General features: G+C 47.6%; 1 protein-coding gene across 1 annotated transcript in view; it reads left to right on the top strand.

Annotated features, from left to right (window-relative positions):
* Window positions 1–19,419, top strand: part of LOC106593056 (dynein axonemal assembly factor 5) — an 81,030-nt gene that overhangs the window by 42,289 nt on the left and 19,322 nt on the right. Inside the window, exons 7-9 of the mRNA XM_045719881.1 lie at window positions 8,511–8,654; window positions 10,406–10,574; window positions 14,463–14,610. Of these exons, the coding sequence (XP_045575837.1) occupies window positions 8,511–8,654; window positions 10,406–10,574; window positions 14,463–14,610 (461 nt within the window). The remainder of the gene's footprint in view (window positions 1–8,510; window positions 8,655–10,405; window positions 10,575–14,462; window positions 14,611–19,419) is intronic.

Raw genomic sequence — 19,419 nt, 5'->3', positions numbered from 1 at the left:
AAAGAAAGGAGGAGTGCGGTGGTGGGTTGGGCTTACCGTACGCGTGGCTGCCACTTCACCTGTGGACTGACACAACCGGGTCAGAGGTCCAGGGATGTATCTGTTTCCCTGTTGCCATGACACTGGCAGAAGTTGTGGGGGGGTGGTAATAAATCCTCAACTACCTCAGTATGTCAGTGTGCATTTGTGTCAGACACACACACTGTGTTACGAGGCCCCGTGGCGTGTGCAGTGGCACAGCACCAGGTAGAGCACCAGTCAGGCTCCAGGTGTGTCGAACACATGATTATATCCACTAAGCCACTTTTACCTCTCCTCTCCCACACCTACTGATGGCTGTTTTGGTGTCAGTGTCTGCCTGTGTGTTACAATGTTAAACGTCTGGTGGGGTCTCCCTACAGCATCCTGGGCTGCCTCCCTAGGGGTGTTGTGGCAGACCAGAACAGAGAACAGACCAGACCAGATCACAGCAGACCAGAACAGAGAACAGACCAGATCACAGCAGAGAACAGACCAGAACAGAGAACAGACCAGATCACAGCAGAGAACAGACCAGAACAGAGAACAGACCAGACCAGATCACAGCAGACCAGAACAGAGAACAGACCAGATCACAGCAGACCAGAACAGAGAACAGACCAGATCACAGCAGAGAACAGACCAGAACAGAGAACAGACCAGACCAGATCACAGCAGACCAGAACAGAGAACAGACCAGATCACAGCAGAGAACAGACCAGAACAGAGAACAGACCAGAACAGAGAACAGACCAGATCACAGCAGAGAACAGACCAGAACACAACAGAACAGACCACAGCAGAGAACAGACCAGAACAGAGAACAGAACACAGCAGAGAACAGACCAGAACACAACAGAACAGACCACAGCAGAGAACAGACCAGAACAGAGAACAGAACACAGCAGAGAACAGACCAGAACACAACAGAGAACAGAACACAGCAGAGAACAGACCAGAACAGAACAGACCAGAACAGAACAGACCAGAACAGACCACAGCAGAGAATAGACCAGAACAGAACAGACCACAGCAGAGAACAGACCAGAACAGACCACAGCAGAGAACAGACCAGAACAGACCACAGCAGAGAACAGACCACAGCAGAGAATAGACCAGAACAGAACAGACCACAGCAGAGAACAGACCAGAACAGAACAGACCACAGCAGAGAACAGACCAGACCACAGCAGAGAACAGACCAGAACAGAACAGCGTGAAACCCCCACGGTCTCGCTGCTTTATTCCCATGATAGTGAGCTGCAGAGCTGTAAAGAGGGGAATCCCCACAGAAATACAATAACTAGAGATTCTATGGGTATCCACACCACCCACTGTGAGCACGTCCACACTCTACAGGGGGGTGAAGTGAGTAAGCACACAGGAGGGGAGAACTGAGTCACAAGCCCAGAGAGGTGAGGGAATCCCAGATTTAAAAAATATATATATTTCACCTTTATTTAACCAGGTAGGCTAGTTGAGAACAAGTTCTCATTTGCAACTGCGATCTGGCCAAGATAAAGCGTAGCAATTCGACACATACAACAACACAGAGTTACACACGGGGGGGAAAAAAACAACATATAGTCAATAATACAGTAGAACAAAAGAAAACAAAAAGTCTATATACAGTAAGTGCAAATGAGGTAAGTTAAGGCAATAAATAGGCCATGGTGGCGAAGTAATTACAATATAGCAATTAAACACTGGAATGGTACATGTGCAGAAGATGAATGTGCAAGTAGGGATACTGGGGTGCTAAGGAGCAAGATAAATAAATACAGTATGGGGATGAGGTAGGTAGACAGATGGGCTGTTTACAGATGGGCTATGTACAGGTGCAGTGATCTGTGAGCTGCTCTGACAGCTGGTGCTTAAAGTTAGTGAGGGAGATATGAGTCTCCAGCTTCAGTGATTTTTGCAGTTCGTTCCAGTCATTGGCAGCAGAGAACTGGAAGGAAAGGCGGCCAAAGGAGGAATTGGCTTTTGGGGTGACCTGTGAAATATACCTGCTGGAGCGCATGCTACGAGTGGGTGCTGCTATGGTGACCAGTGAGCTGAGATAAGGCAGGGCTTTACCTAGCAAAGACTTGTAGATAACCTGTAGCCAGTGGGTTTGGCGACGAGTATGAAGCGAGGGCCAACCAACGAGAGCGTACAGGTCGCAATGGTATGGGGCTTTGGTGACAAAACGGATGGCACTGTGATAGACTGCATCCAGTTTGCTGAGTAGAGTGTTGGAGGCTATTTTATAGATGACATCACCGAAGTCGAGGATTGGTAGGATGGTCAGTTTTACGAGGGTATGTTTGGCAGCATGAGTGAAGGAGGCTTTGTTGCGATATAGGAAGCCGATTCTAGATTTAATTTTGGATTGGAGATGCTTAATGTGAGTCTGGAAGGAGAATTTACAGTCTAACCAGACACCTAGGTATTTGTAGTTGTCCACATATTCTAAGTCAGAGTCGTGATGCTGGACGGGCGAGCAGGTGCGGGCAGTGATCGATTGAATAGCATGCATTTAGTTTTACCTGCGTTTAAGAGCAGTTGGAGGCCACGGAAGGAGAGTTGTATGGCATTGAAGCTCGTCTGGAGGTTAGTTAACCCCCGTGCGGCCTCCGTCCCGTATGCCATTCGCATAACAACATTTAATTAAAAAAACAAAAATAATAATCAAATTATATCGTTTTATAGATACACCTCTCCTGAATCGAACCACGTTGTCAGATTTAAAAAAGGCTTTACAGCAAAAGCAAAACATTAGATTATGTTAGAGGAGTATATCGTAAAAGTAGCCACATAGCCATTTTCCGACCAACCACATGCATCACAAATAACCAAAAAACAGCTAAATGCAGCACTAACCTTTGACAATCTTCATCAGATGACAAACCTAGGACATCATGTTACACAATACATGCATTCTTTTGTTCGATAAAGTTCATATTTATATATAAAAACAGCATTTTACATCGGTGCGTAACGTTGACTAACTATTTTCCCTCAAATGCATCCGATGAAACAGAGCTACAATTTACTAAAATACTAATCGAAAACATTTTTAAAATGTAATATTGTCATTCTAAGATGTATAGATGAATATCTCTTGAAAGTACCTGTTATGCCAGATTTAAAAATAACTTTACTGGGTAATCACACTTTGCGATAAAAGGGGATGCGATACTCAGAACAATAGGCTAGCAATAGCAATAGGCTAGCCATCTTGGAACAGTCGCATATCACATCTAGTCTTGTATACTATTGTCAATAATCCCTTACCTTTGGTTGTCTTCATCAGAAAGCACTTCCAGGAATCCCAGGTCCACAACAAATGTATTTTCGTTCGAAAAAATGACTCCTTTATGTTCCAAGAGCTTGTTCTTGTTAGCGCGTCTGAAGGCTGCTCCAAAACTTCCGTCGGCCACGGGACAGCCATTTCGAGAAAATGCATTTTTTTCCCATTTAGGTTTGTTCAAACATGTCAAACGTTGTATAACATAAATCTTCAGGGCGTTTTTCAACAAGAGAGCCAATAAGATTCGAGGGGGACGATTGCATTGTGTTTCAAAATGTTTCGAAAGGGGAGGGTAACCAGGGGCGCCGGCGTCATAATGGTGATGGCCCTCTCCGTGTGACCACGTTCCACAGCGTCTCATTCATTCAGTTTTTACAGTAGAAGGCTCAAACCAATTTGTGAAGACTGGGGACATCTAGTGGAAGCAATAGGAAGTGCTCAATGAACCATTGCTCACGGTGTGATTTATAGGCAACGTGATGAAGTTGAGTTCGCAATTCAGAATTCCACTTCCTGTTTCCATCTGTCTCGGGGTTTTGACTGCCATATGAGTTATGTTATACTCACAGACACCATTCAAACAGTTTTCGAAACTTTAGGGTGTTTTCTATCCACAAGTATTAATTATATGCATATCCTAGCTTCTGAGTTTGAGTAGGAGGCCGTTTAAAATGGGCACAATTTTTTTTCAAAAATCGCTTTAGCGCCCCCTATCCTAGGGGAACGCCAAGAGGTTAACACAGTGTCCAAAGAAGGGCCAGATGTATACAGAATGGTGTCGTCTGCGTAGAGGTGGATCAGAGACTCACCAGCAGCAAGAGCAACATCACTGATGTATACAGAGAAGAGAGTCGGCCCGAGAATTGAACCCTGTGGCACCCCCATAGAGACTGCCAGAGGTCCGGACAACACGCCCTCCAATTTGACACACTGAACTCTATCAGAGAAGTAGTTGGTGAACCAGGCAAGGCAATCATTTGAGAAACCAAGGCTGTCAAGTCTGCCAATAAGAATGTGGTGATTGACAGAGTCGAAAGCCTTGGCCAGGTCGATGAAGACGGCTGCACAGTAATGTCTCTTATCGATGGCGGTTATGATGTCGTTTAGGACCTTGAGCGTGGCTGAGGTGCACCCATGACCAGCTCTGAAACCAGATTGCATAGCGGAGAAGGCACGGTGGGATTCCAAATGGTCGGTAATCTGTTTGTTAACTTGGCTTTCGAAGACCTTAGAAAGACAGGGTAGGATAGATATAGGTCTGTAGCAGTTTGGGTCTAGAGTGTCTCCCCCTTTGAAGAGGGGGATGACTGCGGCAGCTTTCCAATCTTTGGGAATCTCAGACGATACGAAAGAGAGGTTGAACAGGCTAGAAATAAGGGTTGCAACAATTTCGGCAGATCATTTTAGAAAGAGAGGGTCCAGATTGTCTAACCCGGCTGATTTGTATGGGTCCAGATTTTGCAGCTCTTTCAGAACATCAGCTATCTGGATTTGGGTGAAGGAGAAATGGTGGGGGCTTTGGCGGGTTGCTGTGGAGGGTGGTGAGGGAGAACCCCCAGGGAAGACCAGAGAGGTGAGGGAGAACCCCCAGGGAAGCCAAGAGAGGTGAGGGAGAACCCCCAGGGAAGACCAGAGAGGTGAGGGAGAACCCCCAGGGAAGCCAAGAGAGGTGAGGGAGAACCCCCAGGGAAGCCAAGAGAGGTGAGGGAGAACCCCCAGGGAAGCCAAGAGAGGTGAGGGAGAACCCCCAGGGAAGCCAAGAGAGGTGAGGGAGAACCCCCAGGGAAGCCAAGAGAGGTGAGGGAGAACCCCAGGGAAGCCAAGAGAGGTGAGGGAGAACCCCCAGGGAAGCCCAGAGAGGTGAGGGAGAACCCCAGGGAAGCCCAGAGAGGTGAGGGAGAACCCCCAGGGAAGCCAAGAGAGGTGAGGGAGAACCCCAGGGAAGCCAAGAGAGGTGAGGGAGAACCCCAGGGAAGACCAGAGAGGTGAGGGAGAACCCCCAGGGAAGCCAAGAGAGGTGAGGGAGAACCCCCAGGGAAGCCAAGAGAGGTGAGGGAGAACCCCCAGGGAAGCCAAGAGAGGTGAGGGAGAACCCCCAGGGAAGCCAAGAGAGGTGAGGGAGAACCCCCAGGGAAGCCAAGAGAGGTGAGGGAGACCCCCAGGGAAGCCAAGAGAGGTGAGGGAGAACCCCCAGGGAAGCCAAGAGAGGTGAGGGAGAACCCCCAGGGAAGCCCAGAGAGGTGAGGGAGAACCCCCAGGGAAGCCCAGAGAGGTGAGGGAGAACCCCCAGGGAAGCCAAGAGAGGTGAGGGGGAGGCCCAGGGAAGCCAAGAGAGGTGAGGGGGAGGCCCAGGGAAGCCCAGAGAGGTGAGGGGGAGGCCCCAGGGAAGCCGAGAGAGGTGAGGGGGAGGCCCAGGGAAGCCCAGAGAGGTGAGGGGGAGGACCAGGGAAGCCCAGGCCAGACAGGGGGACTAAGGAAGCAGAGGTTATCCTCAATGCTCACTTTCTTTTAGAATATCAAACCTGACTCACTGTCGGATCCAGACACACATAAGACTTTTCCAACCCCCTGAGTCAAAAGTGTGTGTGTGTGTGCGTGCATAATGTGTGTGTGCGCGTGTATAATGTGTGTGTCCATAGTATGTGTGTGTCTAACCCCCAGCTCACTGATGTAAAATAAACCCATTTTTCTCCCAGCCCTGGAAATCCTGACCCTCTCGTCTCTCCTCTCCAGCCCTGTCATAGACTCACTGCTTTTCCATCTTATTTATATATGCTTTGATCTATTTTCCTTCCCACTGAAGTGGCATGCTGCTCTCTGGCTGCTCTCTGGCTGCTCTCTGGCTGCTCTCTGGCTGCTCTCTGGCTGCTCTCTAGCCGCTCTCTGGCCGCTCTCTGGCCGCTCTCTGGCCGCTCTCTGGCCGCTCTCTGGCCTCTTGGGGAAGACAGTGTTGTGCTCCTCCTAGTGCCTGCTTTGAGCACTGGACAGACGTTTTGTCATTATGGAGAATGGGAGGGATGAGGTGTGTGTGTGTGTGTGTGCGTCCGTACAGACTCTTGGCCATCTCTCTCCGTTCCCTAATACACCCCCTCTCTCCCTAAGCAAACACCTGGAGGCTGCCTCCCCCCTCCCTCCCTCCCTCCTCTCTAATGACAGGCCACAGCAAAACAGGAAACAAGGCTGTGCTCCCGGTGATGGCATGGAAATTGGTCCGAGTGGAGGGCCTTTTGTCTAAACATGAGCTCACCCTACAGAGAGAGAGAGACAGAGAGAGAGAGAGAGAGAGAGAGAGGGGAGAGAGAGAGAGAGAGAGAGAGAGAGAGACAGACAGAGAGAGAGAGAGACAGACAGAGAGAGAGAGAGACAGACAGAGAGAGAGAGACAGAGAGAGACAGACAGACAGAGACAGACAGACAGAGAGAGACAGACAGACAGAGAGAGACAGACAGACAGAGAGAGACAGACAGACAGAGAGAGACAGACAGACAGAGAGAGACAGACAGACAGAGAGAGACAGACAGACAGAGAGAGACAGACAGACAGAGAGAGACAGACAGAGAGAGAGGGACAGAGAGAGAGACAGACAGACAGACAGACAGACAGACAGACAGACAGACAGACAGACAGACAGACAGACAGACAGACAGACAGACAGACAGACAGACAGACAGACAGACAGACAGACCGAGAGAGAGACAGACAGAGAGAGACAGAGAGAGAGAGACAGAGAGACAGACAGACAGAGAGAGACAGAGAGAGCGAGAGAGTGTCAGAACTGAGGGTGGAAGGGAGGATGGCGTGTCGTGAGAGAGGTGAGAGGGAGCAGATGGAGAGGAGTGTGAGCGAGGGAGACAGAAGGAGGGATAGGGGAGAGGGCGGATAGAGTTCAGAGAAAATAAATCTAGCTTCTAGGCTGGTGGTGAAGGGAGCAGTCACGCCATTGACTTTTCCCTCATTTAACAGTATGACAGTATGAGGAACAGAGGTCAGGGGCTTCTCATGCACCGTTAGACTGTAGCACTGCAGTCTCTCTCTTCCTCCCTCTCTCTGTACCTATCTCTCTCTTCCTCCCTCTCTCTGTACCTATCTCTCTCTTCCTCCCTCTCTCTGTACCTATCTCTCTCTCACCCCTCCCTCTGTACCTATCTCTCTCTCACCCCTCCCTCTGTACCTATCTCTCTCTCACCCCTCCCTCTGTACCTATCTCTCTCTCACCCCTCCCTCTGTACCTATCTCTCTCTTACTCCCTCTCTCTGTACCTATCTCTCTCTCACCCCTCCCTCTGTACCTATCTCTCTCTCACCCCTCCCTCTGTACCTATCTCTCTCTTACTCCCTCTCTCTGTACCTATCTCTCTCTTACTCCCTCTCTCTGTACCTATCTCTCTCTTACTCCCTCTCTCTGTACCTCTCTCTCTTCCTCCCTCTCTCTGTACCTATCTCTCTCTCACCCCTCCCTCTGTACCTATCTCTCTCTCACCCCTCCCTCTGTACCTATCTCTCTCTTACTCCCTCTCTCTGTACATATCTCTCTTCCTCCCTCTCTCTGTACCTCTCTCTCTTCCTCCCTCTCTCTGTACCTATCTCTCTCTCACCCCTCCCTCTGTACCTATCTCTCTCTCACCCCACCCTCTGTACCTATCTCTCTCTTACTCCCTCTCTCTGTACATATCTCTCTTACTCCCTCTCTCTGTACATATCTCTCTTACTCCCTCTCTCTGTACCTATCTCTCTCTTACTCCCTCTCTCTGTACCTATCTCTCTCTTACTCCCTCTCTCTGTACCTATCTCTCTCTTCCTCCCTCCCTCTGTACCTATCTCTCTCTCACCCCTCCCTCTGTACCTATCTCTCTCTCACCCCTCCCTCTGTACCTATCTCTCTCTTACTCCCTCTCTCTGTACCTATCTCTCTCTCACCCCTCCCTCTGTACCTATCTCTCTCTCACCCCTCCCTCTGTACCTATCTCTCTCTCACTCCTCTCTCTGTACCTATTTCTCTCTGTACCTATTTCTCTCTGTACCTATCTCTCACTCCACCTCAATCTACACATTCCCCTATCTCCGTCTCCCTCTCTCTCCCGGTCTCTCTCCTTTTTCAGGTGTAAATGTGAATGCTGATATTGAAATGTGTTTGTGTAATGTATGATTTTTACCCAATAAAGGGCTGAATTAGAATAGTCTGTCCTTCCCTCTCCCAGGCGGTGTACCTGGACCAGTTGCTGTCCTGTGTGGATGTTCTGTTGTCTCTGTGTGAGAAGGACTGTGGCTCTGTCAGTCTACAGCTGTTACAGGTGCTGGTTACTGTGCAGAGCCTCTCCACTGAGCCACAGCTCACTGACAAGGTAAGATGTGCTCACATACACAGACATACAGGATATGGACACACACACCCACACACACACAGCCTCACCCAGTTTCTCTAACGAGCAATCCCATTATCCTCTCTGTCTTCCAGGCATGCCCCCCCTCCCCTGTGGGTTCAACGTTTCTAACCCACCTCACCTGTGTAGCTACTCTTCTCTGCTCTGACATGTGGTGATCTAGAATGTTTTCACCATTTTTTCCCTGCCCTCTTTCTTTCCATCCCCCTCCTCCTTGTTTATTACAGCTGTGAGTATGTTTTGTATAGCGGCCAGAGAAGCTATCTGAAGAATGTAAGTGTTAGCCCTGGTTCTAAGTGGGCACAGTGGAACTCAACAGTCTACTGTAATTACCCATTTAGTCAGAAATTGCACCTTTGGAGTGGAACTAGTTTAAACCGTTGCCGGGGGTGAAAGGAGGCGGTTTTGAGAGAGAGAGAATCAGCCCCAGCGCCATCTTTCTTCACGCCTACTTCCATTACATGCCATGCGAGCGCCATCCTGCCGCGAAGGACACTCATCGTCCGGTTAACTTGACCCAGAATAAAACTTAACAACACAGAGAAGAGGAGGAGGAAACAGAACAGACTTTAAAAGGCCTGTGTTACGTCTTAGTTTAGTCTGTCTGTTTGGACTGTATGCTAATAGCAGGTCTACGAGGAGAGGAGCGGGAAGTGGAGTTGCACTCTGGCCAACGGATGAATGACTGACCACTCAGTGGCCTTCTATGTCTGACTGTCTGTGTCTGTCTGCAGAAATGGTGTCCTGTTTGGAACTGGGAGGAAGAATAGGGACAGGGACATGTAGAGAAGGGGGGAAGGAGGGAGGGAGAGCATGGCCTTGGGCATTCCTGGACGCTGTTCTGCCTCCCAGGGGGAACGGCAACGCTAGTTTTCCCAGAAAATGAGCTTCCAGTCAGGGGTGTGGGGGGGGGGGGGGTTGTTGGCTCCCTTCGCAGGGGGTTAACACTATTGACTCAAGAGGACAGTCAATCAGACAGTGTCCACCCACCCTCCCTTCAAGGGGGCCATAACGGGGACCATAACGCGAGGTCACTTCCTCTGTCCTGAAGAGACAACACTATGCTCACGCTCCTTTCTCTCACTCGGCTCATTTCCTCTCCGTTGATGTTTATTGTGACTATAGAATGTATGCTTCCTGTTTGTTTTCTGTATGGGTACATGTGTTAGTGTTTGCATCGGAGTGGTTTGATGTATAAGACTAAGAGCATGTGAAGCACATTGTTTCCAGAGTTTTTGGAAAGTTATTCTTTCCATGGTAAAGTTACTGTTCATGCTTCTGTTTCCGGATGTAATATAAACTTGCAATACAGCCATAAACATTTTTATGGAATGTGTTGATCACTTTCTCTCTCTCTCTCTCTCTCTCTCTCTCTCTCTCTCTCTCTCTCTCTCTCTCTCTCTCTCTCTCTCTCTCTCTCTCTCTCTCTCTCTCTCTCTCTCTCTCTCTCTCTCTCTCTCTCTCTCTCTCTCTCTCTCCTCTCTCTCTCTCCCTCTCTCTCTCTCTCTCTCTCTCTCTCTCTCTCTCTCTCTCCATCTCTCTCCATCTTCATCTCTCTCTCCCTCTCCATCTCTCTCCATCTCCATCTCTCTCCATCTCTCTCTCCATCTCCATCTCTCCCTCTTCATCTCTCTCCATCTCTCTCTCCATCTCCATCTCTCTCTCCATCTACATCTCTCTCCTCTCCATGTCTCTCTCTCTCTCTCTCTCAGGCAGAGCAGAGCGTAGTGTCTCTGTGTAAGGTCCAGGGTCTGGCTACAGTAGCTGACCTCTACAGGCAGCACATGGGTCAGCTGCTCCAGTGGCTCTCAGCCTCTCAGAAGACCTGGACCAGCTACTCCCCCCAGAGACTGCAGCTCCAGGTCATCGCCACCCAATCAGGTGAGACTATAGGTCAGGCTTCTCCAACCGTGTTCCTGGAGATCCTACCCTCCTGTAGGTTTTAAATCCAACTCCAGTTGTAACTAACCTGATTCAACTGATCAGATAGATATTCATTCAAATCAGGTGTGCTAGATTAGGGTTGGAGAGAACCTACAGGAACAAGGTTGGAGAGCTCTGCTATAGGTCATCTCTGGCCAATCATGTGAGACTATAGCCACATCACTGGCCAATCAGGTGAGCGTATAGCCACATTGCTGGCCAATCGGGTGAGAATACAGGTCAATTCTCTCCAATCAGAAGACCAATCTGTAACCAACCCATTAATGTCCAAACAGTCATATCTGGCCAATCAGGTGAGACTAAAACCACATTATTGTCAGAATTATGTGAGACCACAGGCAGAGAGGAAGAGGCGAAGCAAGAGGTTTTACTCCGCCCAAAATCTGTCCACGAAAATAAGCCCAAGAAGGGAGGAATTTTGGTCAATGGGAGAGTGTCGAATTTGGTCAACAAAAAAGTGAGGCTTATTTGATCAAATGAAAATTTCGCAACAGTTAGGTTGTTACGAATTTACTGATATAAGTGGACACACGTTGCATTTATGCAACTTTGAAAAATACAACTTTATATTAGATTTGTGCCTGTTGTCATAAGAGAGGACTCATCATGGATATAACCCGTTTTAGTGTGGATATTGCCATTGAGGGCTTCCACCATTTTAAAGTAGACAATTGGGTGGGGATTCCTATGATTTTGGAGCAATCAGCTCCAAGAAAAGTGACTACTTTAAAATGGAAATGGCTTCAATGGTGCTCCCCTTGCGGTCACAGACTCTATAATGGCACAGATACAATGATAAGTCCTCTATCTCTATGGCCTGTTGTTCACATGCGTATCTGCCCTCTCGTTGGCTAGAATGGTCCCACCTGATCTCGCCGCCTCCAGCCTGACTTCCATATTTGAGGACATGTATTTCTATTGTTGGTGTGGGTCATTTGACTATCTTGTCAATAGTATACAATATTTGCTACATGTCATCGCTGGCCAGTCAGGTGAGACTATAGTCAAGCTATTACCTCCATTTTGTTTCCCCACCACTCCTATAAATACCAGTTATAGAGTGGATATTGTCATTGAAGGCAACCCTTCATTCCATACCAGCCACCATCATAGATTTACACTGAACAAAAATATAAACACAACATGCGATCATTTCAAAGATTTTACTGAGTTACAGTTCATATCAGTAAATCAGTAAATTGAAATAAATTCATTAGACCCTAATCTATGGATTTCACATGACTGGGAATATAGATATGCATCTGTTAGTCACATATACCAACAACAACAAAAGAAGGAGCGTGCATCAGAAACCAGTCAGTATGTGGTGTGAGCACCATTTCCCTCATGCAGCGCGACACATCTCCTTCACATAGAGATGATCAGGCTGTTGATTGTGTCCTGTGGAATGTTGTCCCACTCCTCTTCAATGGCTGTGAGAAGTTCCTACACCTGTCAGGAGGCTGGATTATCTTGGCAAAGGAGAAATGCTCACTAACAGGAATGGAAACAAATGTTGGTATGTCCATTCTATTCACTTTATTTCTACGCTGTCATCTACCATTAAGAACTGTATGACTGAGACAAATCAGACCTTTGACTCAAGTCCCCTTTAGAAAGACTCACACAGACAGAAAGCAACTTGCCTGGCTTCCCAAACTCCTTGCACCGGCAAAACGCTACACCACACCCGTGGATGTTAGGTTCCTCTTCGCAATGAGTCTGTATCTGAGTACCTCCTCTACGATTTGTAGAATGGAAATCCATTCTAGACCGTCTGATTGGTCCCAGAAACCGATGGTTTGGGCCAGAGCCAGAACAAAAATGGGTAAAGCGGCACTTTTAAAAATGTGTCATTGGCTTTGATGCTCTGATGGTTAGAGATGATCCAATCGCTGATGACTTTGTTTTGTACAACACCCCGCACTTTGACGTCACTACAAACGACTTCAATGATGGCAGTCTGACTGTAGTATGTAGTGAATGATAGCAGCAGAATAATTCAGTTTGAGGCTTCTGGCAAGTCAGCAACATAACCTGCCATTATCCAGCTACACACAGAAAGCTTGTCATTAGAGCCCAGTTATCTTAGTGACTAGGGTAAATCCCCCCCACTCCCTGTCTGTCTGTCTGTCTGTCTGTCTGTCTGTCTGTCTGTCTGTCTGTCTGTCTGTCTGTCTGTCTGTCTGTCTGTCTGTCTGTCTGTCTGTCTGTCTGTCTGTCTGTCTGTCTGTATCTCTCTCTTTGTCTCTCTCTCACCACACACTTGCACTCCAGACCTATACACTCTTAGAAAAAAGGGTTCTTCGGCTGTCCCCATGTAGAACCCTCTATGGAATTGTTTCGGCATGGAACCCAAAACGGAACCCTTTTAGGTTTGTCTGTATAATTCTAATTCTAATAATAGAGAAGTTATTTTTGTTCTTTAGAGTTTTATAGTTGTACTGTTGTTCATGCTTAATCAGGACCAATTGATTTACACAGATATCTTTCAGATGATAGTAACAGGATGTACTGAAAAGGTATTTTAGGTTTTTGCTCTGATTGTATGGGAACAGGAATAAACAGCTGAAGTATGTCCTCTAGTCCCCTAAGCCTCCAGTCATAACTGACCAGTCCATTCTAAACTTACAGTCAGACCCCCCCTCCTCCTTGCATCAAGGCCACTTTGAACCTCAGTCTCTGTGTGGTTCTTATTAAAATACTCCCTGCAAAGCCCCTCGCCATTCCGGGGTTAACCTTTCACCTTTCTGGCCACTATGCCAAAGCATTCTGGGAATACGGGCCTGGGAGCCAATGGAAAGACATGCTATAATCTCTCATCTATTTGTCAATGTTTGAGATCTGAGAATATCCCATTCTCTTAGTCATAGTCTGGTCTCACCTTCTGACTGCTGTTTGTCAGACATAAACTTTGTCCTCCCATTTCCTCTTCACACTGGCATTGCTCCTCTTTTCCATACGTGTGTGTGGGTCCCTGCGTTCGTGTGTGTGTTTGTCCGTGAATGTCCCTGCGTTTTTGTGCGTGTCTCTGCGTGCACGTGTGTGAGTGTGTTCCTTCACTGTCTCTGGTCTGGCACCCTCTGGCCCTGTAAAAATAAATCTCTGCCAGGTGAGATGAGCAGGGCAGGACACTGTGGTCAACTGGCTGTGTACTAGGGATCATTTTAGTGGAATCCAGCCGAGCTGACCCTCTCATTTCAGCAGTGAGTTAGTGTGAAGAGGCCTTGAGATGCCTGCTCTGCTCTGGCACCTTCACCCTGTTTGTGGCACCGTTTTGATTCGCACATTCCTGCTGCTTGACATCTTTGCATTTTGTGTCCTCTCTCTCTCTCTCTCTCTCTCTCTCTCTCTCTCTCTCTCCTTACCCTCCATTGCCTTGTTCTCTCTTTCTCTCCCTCTCTTTATCTGCTTCTCGGGGGAAGTCTGTTCTACTGGCCAGCCGCTGCCCTCATCATCACAGGATAACCTCTGTCTTGTCTCTACAGCGTGTCATACACACACACATAGTCAGACAGACACTTGGTTAGTGTGTGTGTGTAAGCTGGGAATACTTTCACTGTGAATTTCCCATCCAGTGACTGACCCAGTCTGGTAACACGACTTACCGCAACACACACACACACACACACACACACACACACACACACACACACACACACACACACACACACAAAAGCTCCTTTAACTCATGTCTCATTTCCTTGTTGCTGTGTGTCACAGTCTGGTCAGTCCTTGGAACTTTCCCTGTCTGACTGAGCAGTGGTCAGTACTACTAATAATAGGACTTCTATTCTTCTGCGTGTGTTGCGTGTGTGTGTTCAGGCCCAGTCATTGGAGAGTTCCTGCCCTTGCTAATGCCCCTTCTGCAGAACTGTCTGGACCCAGAGAGAGACCCTGAGATGAGACTACACATCTTCACCATGCTGTCCAAACTGCTGCTGGACGCTACACACACACTGGACTCCCAGGGGTGAGTTCTGAATGGACACACACACACAATCAGCCGGTCCCATTTGAATCCCTACCCTCTCCCCCTTGGCCCCAACCCTTCAAAGTTTGCATATCTGTAAGGTTGAATCAATATTGGGAAGCTTTACCACTATACTGCTTAAATACCTCTCCATGCATGCTAACATGGGGGGGTCCAAAGGGAGGGATAGGGAGTGATTTGGGACCGCTGCCACACAAACTGACGCAAGGACACGCGCATGCTCATGCACGTAAATTCACATACTGTACACACACATGCATGCACATACACACACAAACCTGTGTCCACCACACAGACAAAATAAATGCATGATAAACACCAAGCTCCTACACCTACAGCTAAGTTGCAGAGTGAAAACAGGAAGTACCTCTGGTGTCCCGACATACCACTATATGGGTAAAGGAGAGGTGAAAGTTCAGTAATGGTCTTAAACACACATTCAGACACACACAGTTAAAGCCAGGCTGGACCGGTATAGCCCAGGTTGACTTTCCACAGGCTCGTTAGCGCTGGCTGACCTAAACCTGTCACGTTTGTTTTCATTTCTCCAAACTGCCCTGAACGTTATGTGTTTCTCCCCAGACGTTATTAGCAGATTTAGCACAGCTCATGTTTTTCCAACTTCCCCTCATTAACTGTAGAATTAGCAGCCCAGCGACACGGGACCCTCGTCAACAGAAGTAGTTGTCAATGATGTATTATGTACAGCATGTCTATGGTAGCTGTCCCATCTCAGGCTCTGCAGCCTGCAGTGGGTCTGTTTATTCTCTATGAGGCTTGGGCTATATAGAGTCTATGGCTACTATAGGAGATTGGTCATAATAGGAAAAACCATGGGTGTAATTTCCACTAGTAATGGAGGGGACATGCACCCCCACCCCTACTTTGGACTGTTTATATTTCTCATTACAAGGCTGAATTTATTAATTCATAGAAGCCATAGCCCAAATGCGTTGAAATGAGCTTTACATGGCCTAAATTGTCGCCATCCCCCGTCTCACTAATCTGGATGGAATCTACCACCACAGACATCTTGTTATATCTGGGACCTACCAACATGAAACATACCTAGCAATATGACTCTAATGGGGGGAGGGGTGGATTTTGGGTTGATCTATCTGTCCTCAGTGAGTTAGTAACGCCAGGCCTCATCACCACCCCAGAGTAATCTTTCAACACTGTTAAGAGGGATGGAGCGTTGAGACTAACTGATTGATTCATTGGATTGATTGAACCGACGAATGAATGACAGAATTAAACTTGTATTGCCCTGAAGAGGATATAATTTACACATCATGAGCCACATTGTAAACAGACACATGCAACTAAATCACCTGTGGGGAGGCTACCCGTCACCCACGCATTCCACATTACAGTCATTCAAATCCAGACCAGGATATTAGCAGACAATAACATGAGACTCATCATGGGGTCCCTGAATATCTCTTATCTCCCCCTCTCCAAGCCATTTCTACATAGTCCGTCTCTCTTCCCCCCCAGCGCCTCTCTAATCTAGGGGAATGCATTAAGTTAAGCCGGGGCCGTGTGGTCTGTGGTCTCTGCTGTGGCTCCTGCGGTCAGAGCAACAGTTGTCCCTGTCACTCAGTGGGGTAACTCGTCAGCGTGGTCCCCAAGGGTCGACCGTGACTGCCTTGGGTGCAGCGCGTGTCACCGTGGATGTGTACGTAATGTCTAGGGTCATGTCGAGGTCAATCTGGGTAGTTTGTATTGATAGTTTGTAGTTATTATGGGTAGTTATTATGGGTCGTTTTTATGGTGTGGAACCCTTTTAGTCAAACTGGCCAAAGGAGTTGGTAGAAGCAGACTGACACCCAGGCTAGAAGTCAGACATTAAGACATTAGAATTGTGAACTCCAAGCTCCAGATGTGAGTGCGAGGCCTACATCCAGCTCATAAAGGTATGAAGTCAACAGCCAACAAGCAGTGCCTCTGTCCTTCCAACTCTCTCTTCCTCTCACAGGCCACCTATGCTGTTTAGTGTTGACTTGTGCTTTTAACCCAGGGCACCTTGGTAGTTAAGTCATCATAGGAAGATTAGTAGTGAGTGATTATACAGAATAACTCCTTTCATCTAAGGGCCCCTTGTCTTATTGCTTTGGATGTTGGAAGAAGTTTATACTATGAAGAATTCATATTGACATATAGGGTTGGAAGCATGAGTTTTTACTCACCAACGTGATGTGTGGTCAAAGACTTATTAGTAAGTTAGTTGTAGTCACGATCTGGTTACCTATAAGTACAAAAATAGTTGTTTTTGGTTATTACATATTTATTAACTTAATTCTGGATATCTTCTCATCTACCCACAATGCACTATTTCTCAACGGCATTTGGAGGATCTACTCGGTGCTACAGAGTTTATATTCCAGCTCGGTTAGCCACTAGCCACTAACGTTAGCCACTAGCCATGCTACCCACTAGATAACACTGCAACAAAGTCAGTGAAGAGCAGGCTGCATGGCAGCACGTGTCCCATGCAGCAATGCTCTTCACTGACATGTGGCACGTGTCCCATGCAGCAATGCTCTTCACTGACATGGAGCACGTGTCCCATGCAGCAATGCTCTTCACTGACATGGAGCACGTGTCCCATGCAGCAATGCTCTTCACTGACATGTGGCACATGTCCCATGCAGCAATGCTCTTCACTGACATGTGGCACGTGTCCCATGCAGCAATGCTCTTCACTGACATGGAGCACGTGTCCCATGCAGCAATGCTCTTCACTGACATGTGGCACGTGTCCCATGCAGCAATGCTCTTCACTGACATGGAGCACGTGTCCCATGCAGCAATGCTCTTCACTGACATGGAGCACATGTCCCATGCAGCAATGCTCTTCACTGACATGTGGCACATGTCCCGTGCAGCAATGCTCTTCACTGACATGGGGCACATGTCCCGTGCAGCAATGCTCTTCACTGACATGGGGCACATGTCCCGTGCAGCAATGCTCTTCACTGACATGGGGCACATGTCCCGTGCAGCAATGCTCTTCACTGACATGGGGCACATGTCCCGTGCAGCAATGCTCTTCACTGACATGGGGCACATGTCCCGTGCAGCAATGCTCTTCACTGACATGGGGCACATGTCCCGTGCAGCAATGCTCTTCACTGACATGGGGCACATGTCCCGTGCAGCAATGCTCTTCACTGACATGGGGCAGTGTTATCTAGTGGGAACTCGTTAGCATGGCAGGCTTCTTGCCGGTGAGCTCATAACGAAAGGGAAACTCATACCTGCTTGCTCTAATTGTGTAGTACCTCATCTGTTCTCCATTTTGTTTTGTCAACTTTTCGGCATGTTCCCTGGGCTGTAGCCTACGGGAGTTTTGTAACTATTTCCACCTTGGCTTAGTGCTACTGTACTAGCTAACAGACATCTGGAATCTATGTATTTTGGATTGCTCTGACTCTCCCTCGGCCCAGCGACGCGCCCGCCTCCCCCTTGCTTTGGTAGCTAACTCAGCCTGCACGCTTTTAAAAGTTTTACCATCGGATGGGCCCCAGCCATCAATCTGGAAGTCTTCTCTCTCTTTGCTTTTAATCTGAGGTTATGTTTTGGTTGTGTTCTAGCTGGTTAGGCTCTATCTTACCGACCATAACCGTGGTGGTTGGGTAGGCTAATAGCTAATTGGCTAAATAGCTAACGTTAGCTGGCTGGCTAAGATAACTGCATATAGCTAGCTAACATTATTTGATAACTGGTTAGATGATGTTATGTATTTCCAAAAATGTCATTGACTTTAATGTAAGCTAGGTGTTGATAGTAACTGGCTGACTCATTCGATGATAACATAACGTTAGCAGGCTGGCAGGGCTAACGTTAGCAGGCTGGCAGGGCTAACGTTAGCAGGCTGGCAGGGCTAACGTTAGCAGGCTGGCAGGGCTAACGTTAGCAGGCTGGCAGGGCTAACGTTAGCAGGCTGGCAGGGCTAACGTTAGCAGGCTGGCAGGGCTAACGTTAGCAGGCTGGCAGGGCTAACGTTAGCAGGCTGGCAGGGCTAACGTTAGTTGGCTAGCAACCTTGCAAGTTGATTTGTAGCAAATTCATAAAGTATTTGCTTGTAAATTGGCTTAAAATGAAATTGAAACCAGTAGTCATCAGTGCAAACAATTTGGTGTAATTTGAAGTTATTTCTGTTGGAGGTTACATTATAGTGAATGGACTGGCTTACTGGGTCCTCCATATTACATCACGCCCAGAAAAACATTTTCCGAAAATGACTTTGGCGTTCTTTGGAATTCTGCTGGGTTTGATGTAATAAATAGAAAAATGAGCTGTAACTTTACATTGGGACTTTTAATGCGTATACTAATGCAAATCCATTTGTTATATGTGGTTACTACCTGCCTTTTTTAAGTAATACCTTCCCGCACAGTCTCTCCCATGTAGAATGTTTGTAGTGCAGCACACCCACACAGACACAAACTCCCATCTCATCAAGGCGACAATGATAATGATGCACAGTATCTCTCTATAATACACTCTTTGTTCCTGTAACAAAATGACATAATAACATGTCGGCAGCAGAACAAAGAGAAAGGAAAAGGGAAGAGAGAGAGAGAGTGTATCCTCAAACATATGCCTTAGTTCCACTGACACATAATGGCTTTGTTTCATGTGGATCTGTGGGCTGCTATTAAAGGTTAAGGTAGAACAGAAGTAGAGAGGTGGGCTGCTATTGAAGGTTAAGATGAAATACAAGTAGAAAGGAATGTGTTATGGGAGAAAGAATACACCCCACACTGTGAAAATGGCAGA

Source organism: Salmo salar, chromosome ssa06, assembly GCF_905237065.1.
Source record: "Salmo salar chromosome ssa06, Ssal_v3.1, whole genome shotgun sequence".
In the NCBI taxonomy this organism is placed as follows: Eukaryota; Metazoa; Chordata; class Actinopteri; order Salmoniformes; family Salmonidae; genus Salmo; species Salmo salar.
Note: the sequence above shows the minus strand (reverse complement) of the source record. Positions and strands in the feature narration are given on the sequence as shown.